The 7,864-nt window shown below is 57.2% G+C and overlaps 1 protein-coding gene across 5 annotated transcripts in view; it reads right to left on the bottom strand.

Annotated features, from left to right (window-relative positions):
• Positions 1–664: 664 nt before the first annotated feature.
• SEZ6 (seizure related 6 homolog) overlaps positions 665–7,864 on the bottom strand; it is a 43,278-nt gene continuing 36,078 nt past the window's right edge. For 2 of the 5 annotated variants that reach the window (XM_036122114.2, XM_036122119.2), the window contains exons 6-17: positions 6,434–6,602; positions 6,135–6,301; positions 5,362–5,556; positions 4,974–5,112; positions 4,666–4,862; positions 3,898–4,092; positions 3,321–3,512; positions 3,017–3,214; positions 2,471–2,509; positions 2,101–2,218; positions 1,914–2,016; positions 665–1,749 (exon numbers count right to left, since the gene is read on the bottom strand). In XM_036122114.2, coding sequence (XP_035978007.1) covers positions 1,717–1,749; positions 1,914–2,016; positions 2,101–2,218; positions 2,471–2,509; positions 3,017–3,214; positions 3,321–3,512; positions 3,898–4,092; positions 4,666–4,862; positions 4,974–5,112; positions 5,362–5,556; positions 6,135–6,301; positions 6,434–6,602 — 1,745 coding nt within the window. In that variant the 3' untranslated portion in view covers positions 665–1,716. The remainder of the gene's footprint in view (positions 1,750–1,913; positions 2,017–2,100; positions 2,219–2,470; positions 2,510–3,016; positions 3,215–3,320; positions 3,513–3,897; positions 4,093–4,665; positions 4,863–4,973; positions 5,113–5,361; positions 5,557–6,134; positions 6,302–6,433; positions 6,603–7,864) is intronic. The other 3 variants (XM_036122115.2, XM_036122116.2, XM_036122117.2) reach the window with 3 other exon arrangements.

Genomic DNA, 7,864 nt, shown 5'->3' with positions numbered 1-7,864 from the left:
TAACACTTTCATCTCAGGAGGTGCCTGGGAGCCATAGGGAAGGGCCATCGGGGCTGCAAGTGACCAAACATGGCAAACTTAAGTAGATCCTTTCCAACCAACTTCTGGAGCCCCTGGATAGGGCTTTTGCTGAAATAGGAGCCAGGTCCCTACCCTAAGCTGTGTTGCCCCTCCTCCTGATAGTCTGGATATTTCCTGAGGCCAGGATGGACTAGGGCTTCATATTTAGGGGTTCAGTCTCTGATTCTTATTCCAGTTTCCTAAACCTTGCTAGCTGGGGAAGAAGGGGAAGGAGAGAGGCATCAGGCTTCCTGGGCCTTGTCAACAATACAGTGGCATTGAGGAGGGGCTTGGGAGTGTGCCAGCCTGCAGTACTGGACCTAGCAAAAAAAAGAAAGGAAGCATTGGGGTAGCTGAGCAGTTGGGTTCCTGGGCTTCCACACCCCTGTGGGCCAGACACAGGGGCCTCTTGCTTCACCTACCATCTGTTGCACTGACCTTGTTGGGACAGTAGTCCCTGAGGCACCTGCATGTAACTTGTTTTGGATGAAATGTGGGAGTGATCAATCGGTGGGTCCAGCATGCCTTCTGGTCTTGAAGTCCACATCCCATTTATTTCCCACCTCCCTTCCCTCCAATAAAGCACCATCTACCTGGCCATTGCTTGTTTTTTTTTTTTTTCTCCAAAAACACTGTTTTAATAAGGAAACAACAGAAATAGAAGATTGTTCTCTGGCTGGAGCCCAGACCCCATATAATACATTACATGTACAAAGTGGCCTGTAGCCAACTCCTGGGTCTCTCTCTGGGTCTCTAACCCCCTGTTCCATGCCAAATTCCTGGGCCCTTGGACCTCTGCTCCTCTCCAGAATATGCCTGCCCACTCCCCTTAACCCAAAACCCAGTGGCCAGGAAGAGAGACTGCTGGGTGGCTGGGGTTGGGGGAGGGACTAGTGGGAAAGAAGATGTTTGTAAAGCCGGATCAACATCAGGGGAAGGTCTCCCTCTCCCTGGCATGTAGGGCTGCCTGGGCAGAGTGGGGTGTCCTGCTTTGGTGTGGAGCATGAGTGCCTAGGGAAGCCCAACCTGAGCTTGGAGTAGCGTCCCTAAACCCCTTAGGGTCCCTTAGAATTATTGCCTCCAGGAAGCAGAACTGTCCATTCCTGGGGCCTTAGAGAAGGACGAGAGACCTCTCCGAGGGGCTGATGTCATCGTGCCAGGACTACCCAGAGGTCACTGTCGACAGCAGTTTTGGCCACTGGTGATGGCCCCGTGAGGAGCATCCTGGTGCAGTTTCCACCACCATCAAGTTCACCCTGCTGCAGGGTGCCACATGCCAGGCTGGATGGTGGTCAGCCTGGAGAGAGGTGCTCTTCCTCTGCTTGTGAATTCCAGGCTAGAGGTCCAGGGCATGAAGGAAGGTCAGGAGAATGCTGGTTCTTGATGCACGTGCTCCAGCTGTGCTCTGCCCAGAGGAAGATGCCCCCTGACTTGAACCCAAGGAAGGGCCCTATGTGGGCAGTGGTACCGAGAAAATAGGCCCTGGTGGGCATTGCAGGTGGGGAAGGGCACAAGTTCTTGAGGGATTGGTGGCATCCCTTCCCAGATGGTATGTACAGGACGTGTAGGGACAGCAGGAAGCTGGAAACTCCGCTGCTGGGCTGTGATGCTGGGCTGAGCTGGCTTCTCCAAGCTGCCCCCACCTAGATGGAGACTTCATATTCTTTCGTCTCCTGCAAAGTAAAGAGACTGCTGGGAGTTGGAAACTTGTATAAGGTTTGCCAGCCCATAATCCACTTTCCCAAGGAAAAGGGAAAGAGTGAGAGGGCTTGGAGGGACCCTCAGGGGTACCTGCTCAAGGGAGCCTAGGATTAGGTCCTGGATAGGGTGCAAAGAATGGCATGGGTACTTACTCCAGTCTCGTAAGTTGGATTGTCAAATGCTGATTCCACAGTAATGCGGTCATAGGGGCGGGGTCGTGTCCGGGGCAGCCGCAGGGGGCTTTTCCCCTGGAGCCTGTGGGACAGAGAAGCCTGTGAGCTGAAAGTGCTGGGCAGGAGTGAGTCGGGTATGCAGGGCAGGAAGGGAAACTGGACTCACCTAGAGAAGTAGAGGTACACACCTCCCACCAAGAGTGCCATCACCACCAGTGGCAAGAAAATGGCGGCTGCAATGTGGGCGGCATCCAGGGTGCTGGAGGCAGCAGGTGCCTTGGCAACTGAAAACACAGTGGGTAGGATTGGGGCAGAAGTCCCTGTGACCCAGAGCCCATATCTGTCCTCACCTCTGCCCAGGAGAATCCAGGTACCAGCTCCCTCTAGCTAGCTGGGGGCAGGGAAAGGAACTTTTGCTCTGCTGGTCCCAGACCTCTCTCTTTCTCTGCCCTCCCTTCTTGGGGAACCCATGGCCTGGGAGCTATGAGAGCCAGGGGCAGGGAGACTATTTCCCTGGCCCTCAAAGGGGGGCTCACCATCCAGGCTGCGGCCGCTGTAGAACCCATCCAGAGAGGCTGGAACAAGAGGGGAGGGCCAAGGGCAGAGGTGAGACCAATGGGCCAAACCACTAAGGCAGGGAGTAGACTGATCATGGGAAGGATTTGTCCAAGGGGAGCCCCCACCAGCATTTGTCTTGGTGTCACCAGGTCAGAAGGATCTGGCAGAGACTGGAGAGACTAAGGGTAACATGAAGTGGGTGTGGGCAGGGGGTTCAACACTTGGCATCTTTGCTAGATGCTCTGCTAGAGCAGCCCTGTGGGACAGGCAGGAGTTTTGGCTTTTTATTTTTTATTTTTTTAAGATTTATTTATTTGAGAGAGAGAGAGAGCATAGCAGGAGGGGCAGAGGGAGAGGGAGAGAGAATCGTAAGCAGACTTCACGCTGAGCTCAGAGCCCGACACGGGGCCTGATCCCACAACCCTAAGATCACAACCCGAGCCAAAACCAAGAGTCACTCAACCGACGGTGCCACCCAGGCGCCCCAGGGCAGACAGGAGTTCTGAGGGTGGCAGAACACTCACCAGCCCTACAGATGGGTGGGGGGTCACTCCAATGTGAAGGGTGTCCGGGCACACACTTAATGCTGGCCTGGCCCTTCAGCACATAGCCTGGGGCACATGAGAAGTGGACGGTAGCCCCTGCTGGGTGAAGCCGCTTCTCTGGACTGTGGGCACCGTTCTCTGGGGCGCTGAGGCCGTGGCATGGCTTGAGCTGTTGCACTGCAAAGTCGGCAGAGCCCGGTGAGGGCGCCAGGTCCTTAGCCTCCAGAGGTGGCATCTTTTGTCTCCTCTCAGAGGCTTCCCCTTCTACCCATCCGGCACTTACAGAGACACTTGGGGGCCCGGTCGCTCCACTTGGGGCTGCTGGCTTGACGGTCATGGCAGGTGAGGATGGCACTACCAGTCAGTACAAAACCCTGGTCGCAGATATACTGCACGGTGGCCCCCACGGGAAATTTGGGGCTAGATATGAGGCGTCGGCTGTGCTCCACATCCCCAGGGTCATGGCAGGAAGTCACTATGGGAAAGTAGCCCAGGTAGAACTCAACAAAAGCCAGTCCACCCTGGCTTTGTTCCAAGCCAGCCAATATCTTCCTGACACGTGGCTCTGCTGCCTATTATCTGTCCTTGCCATTTGGCTGGTGCATCCCTCATTTGTCCCCTTCCTATCCATGAGAATCAACAAACACTGGCCATCTCCCAGGGAGGGAATATTTGAAGTGCTTGGTGGATAACCCTTTGGAAAGGTATCATCCCATCTCATAGGTGAGGAAACCGAGGCTACGAGAGCTAGAGGAAGTTCAAGGGCACTAGCTGGTAACAGCTGAAGTCTGGTTCAGAATCGAGGAGAGAGGCTCGTATCTTGCACTGAGGAGGGGAACATGGGGAACAGGTAGACTCACCTCTCTGGCAGGAAGGCAGGTCCTCACTCCAGGTTAGGTCCCACTGGCACATGAGGACACTGGATCCTACCACCTGGTAGCCAGGGTAGCACTGGTAAGTGACGACCGTGCCATGTACCAGCTCAGGCTGAGACGGGCTCTTCCAACCATTGGGGATCTCAGGCAGCTCCGGACATGTATCATTGCGGGGCACCTCTGGGGGGGCACAGGGGCAGCAAGACGGAGGCCCTCAGCCAGCACTGAAGCGACTGTGCTAGCCTTCCTCAGCCTGGACAGGCCCAGCAACGCATTCCTTCCTGCTCAAGGGCCCCTCCTTGCCTGTCCCTGACATCATTCTCTCTCTGAGTTTCCTGGGTTATCATTTTGGCTTTGGCTTTACTTTCAAAAGCGTGTTGGCCGGTTCCCCAGTCCTGAGAGAGAGGGCCGGGTAGGGTGGGCAAATTGTCACTTCCGTTCAAGATGGTCAGAAGATAGAAACAAACCCCTTTCCTTAGTTTCTTATTTTTGTGACGAAGGTCTTCCCGCTGCCTACCCAAATCTCTCCTGCTGCAATGGAAGGCTCCCTTTCTCTGGGCCCTCAGGGAAGATGGAGAAATAAACTGGCTTCTTTCAGGGGAGAGGATACCTGGAGCTTTCCCACCTTTCCCTTGCTGGATCAGAGCACTCAGGCTCATTGCCCTGGCCTGTCTAACTCGCCATGCTTTGGGATCCATATTCGGGCATCCCCTTCCCCGGGGCAGCAGGGCAAGGCAGGGGCAACAAGCTCACCAAAGAAGTGGATGACAAAGCCCTGTTGGTAGCCCAGCACCGAAGCCCCAGGGTCTGACTGGAACTGTATGGTGACGTCGGCCATGGAGGTAAAGAGCTTGAAGTGGCCACGGGGCCCCGAGTACTGGCCCAGGACCCGGGCCGTCAGGTCGTCCCCATCATAGAAGGTAAGCACATCACCAGGGCCTATGCGCAGCCTGCGGAGGAGGACTGTCAGGGAGGGCAGGCCTGGGGACTCCAGGCGGGGCTGGGCCAGACATGGCCCCAGAGCTCAGGAGCCGGCTTGGCCTTGCCCAGCGGGCACTCACACTCGAACGTCCAGCAGGACGCGCTTGTCCTCTTCCACGTGCACGCCCCAGATGCAGTCCTGCCCGCGGCTGTAAGGCTCCGGCCAGTTGGGGGAGAGCACCACACCAGCGGAGTCTGTGATCTCCCCACTGCACACAGCTGGAAGGCAGGGGAGGCCCGGGAGGTGCGTCCCCTCCACATCCCCCCTCCCAGTGCTATGTCCTGGGGCTGCCACCTGCCCACAGGAGTGCTGACCCATGGCCGGGAGCCCCCACCTCCTCTGGCGGGGGGTGAAGCTTGAATCTCACACATCACATGGCCCCTGTGCCCCAGGCTCTGCCGCTGGCTCTGGTCCCCCACCCTGCTCCCTGCCCCCCAGGGGGGGCCCATCCACAGGTACCTACTGACCTCGGCAGGCTGGCTCTGTCTCGTTCCACTGGGGGTCGTGGGGGTCAATGCACTCGATGATGATAGAGCCCTGCTCCAAGGTGTAGCCAGGGTCGCAGCTGAACTCCACGGTGGTGCCCACGGGGTAGGAGGGGGCGCTGCTGCTGAAGTTGCCGTATTTGACAAAGGGCTCGTAGCAGTGGCCCTGCTGGAAGGCTGCAAACCAGGGGGCCCAGCCCAGCTTAGCCTCAGCCAGGCCAAACGGGATGTCCTTCGGCCTCCCGCCCCAAGGCCTTTATCTTCCTGACTACAAATGCATGTCCTAGGCTTGCAGCGGGGGCAGGATGCCCAGAGCACCATACCCTACCATGCTTGGGAGGCAGGCTTGATCACCATTGTATTCCCAGCACCTAGTTTTGTGCTTCATACACACAGGGCACTCAATAAATGGTTTTTTTGAGTGAATGAATGAATGAATGAATGCATGCATGCATGAGTGGTTCTAGAATGTCTCTTGCTGCAATTCTCCTTCTCTAAGAGTTGGGGCCTTTTTTGCTCTTCAAATTCTAGAGGATTCATTTTCTTGGACTAGAGAGCCTGGGTCCAGGCAGGGGTCTCCTGCAAACATGGGGTAGGAATCCCCAAGGCCTGGAACGGAGGGGTAGGGAGGGGGCCTAAGTGTTAGGTGAGCAGGGGCTAAGTTGGAAGGAGCGATGAAGGAGTGGAAGTGGGCGGGTGAGAGGAGAGGCCCCAGGCTTGAGCCCTCCTCCCCCGCGAGGCGCCAGCAGGCTCACCCTCATAGCGCAGGGCCATGCCCGCCGCTGCCCCACTGCTGTCCGTGCTGAGCTCCACGAAGAAGTGTCGGCCGGAGCTGAGCAGCCCCTCGATGGGCAGGTACTCCACCTCGTAGGAGTCATACACTGGAGGGGCCTCCACGTTGTCTCCGTTGCGGATGATGAGCCTGGGCCAGGAAAGCAGCAGAGGTGCGGCTGGTCTCACTGCTCTGGCTGGGGTGCGGCCCCCGGGCTCGGGTCCATCTGCAGCTGGGGCACTAGCTGGCCGGGCCCTCCCGTCCCCCCAGGGCTCCCCTCACCGGTCGTCATCCTCCGCCAGGGAAACCTTCTCGAAGTGCAAGTGCAGCCGCTGGCCTTCCGGGGCCTCAAGCAGCCAGTGGCAGGTGAGATTGTGGCTGTAGTTGCCCGGGAAGCCCGGGGAGATGAGGCGGCCCGTGGTGGCGTTGCGGGTCACTCCACCGCAGGCGGCTGTGAGACAGGGCCAGGACTGTGGGCTGGATTCTGGACCCTAGATCCACTGGATGCTGGACGGCCTACCAAGCCTGCCCGCCCACCCCAGCTCTTGTGCCCTCTGCGCCTCCATGGTCCCGGAGGTCAATCCTTGGCCCCTGGGACCCTGCAGCCCCAGACAGCCCAGTTTCCAGAACCCTAACCTTTCACACCCCTGGGATTATTCACGTGCAACTCCTTTGACTGCGGTAGATCTGGCCACGTGGCCCTGGGTAAGTCACTTTCCCTCTCGGCTGACTCCTCTGGGACGCTTTCCCCGACTGCCTCCAGGCAGCCCCTTAAAGCCCCTTACCCAGGGGCTCCAACCTTCTGGGTGTATCTGCTGTTTCTACCTCCTGCCACTTTCCTAAAACTAGTTATTGTTTGGATATGTCCCTTCACTAGGACCCCCCTGGGGCGGAGGCCAGGTCTTTTCAGGCCAGGCACAGAGTTGGTATTCAGTGTTTGTTGAATAAAATGAATGAGTGGATGTAAAACAGAGGGCAGGACTAGCTCTGGCCTGACAAACATCTGGTGTACCCACCATCCACCTCCAAATCTTATGGCCTCAGCAGACATTGCTAGCCAGGACCTGGCCTCGCTTACTTACACCATCGTTCCTGGGCTGACCCCTCTGGCCTGGGACTTTCCTCTTTCCAAGGGGAGGCTGAGTAGCCCACCCAGCCCCATCGCTGAAGACTTCTGGATTACTTGGCCACCAGGTCCTGGCAGGTGAGCGGGGCCAGAGAAGGGGTTTCAAAGGCAAGAGGAGTCCAAGCAGCACTTTCCTCTCCTGGACACACAGCTCTGGACTCTGCCTGCTTTCAGAGACTGGGCTGCCCTGGCCAGAACACAGCACCCTTGTCTTGAGATGTTCAAGATGGCAGAATATTTTAACTTAATAAGGCTCCTGGGGAGGGGCTTGTGGTGAGTTTCTTCTCCACTTCTCTGCAGGGAAGACAAGACCCACCTTTCTGCTTGGTCTCAGAACGGAACTGCCCCATGAATGTGATCATGCCTACCCTTCACTTAAATTTGTCTGCGGTTCCCTGTTACCCCTAGGTCATCCAAGCTCAAGGTGGCCTTCAAGCCCTTTATGAAGCCGGCTTTCTCCTGACTCGGCTTCAGCCCCATCCCCCATGTGCTCATCAGGCACGCCTTGTCATGGCCTCACTCCGGCCTGCTTTGTGCATTCCACACCTTTGCATATGCTGTCCCAAGAATCCACTCCACTTCCCTGA

Source organism: Halichoerus grypus, chromosome 2 (assembly GCF_964656455.1).
Source record: "Halichoerus grypus chromosome 2, mHalGry1.hap1.1, whole genome shotgun sequence".
NCBI lineage: Eukaryota > Metazoa > Chordata > Mammalia > Carnivora > Phocidae > Halichoerus > Halichoerus grypus.
The sequence above is the reverse complement of the archived record's forward strand: the minus strand, read 5'-3'. Positions and strand labels throughout refer to the sequence as shown.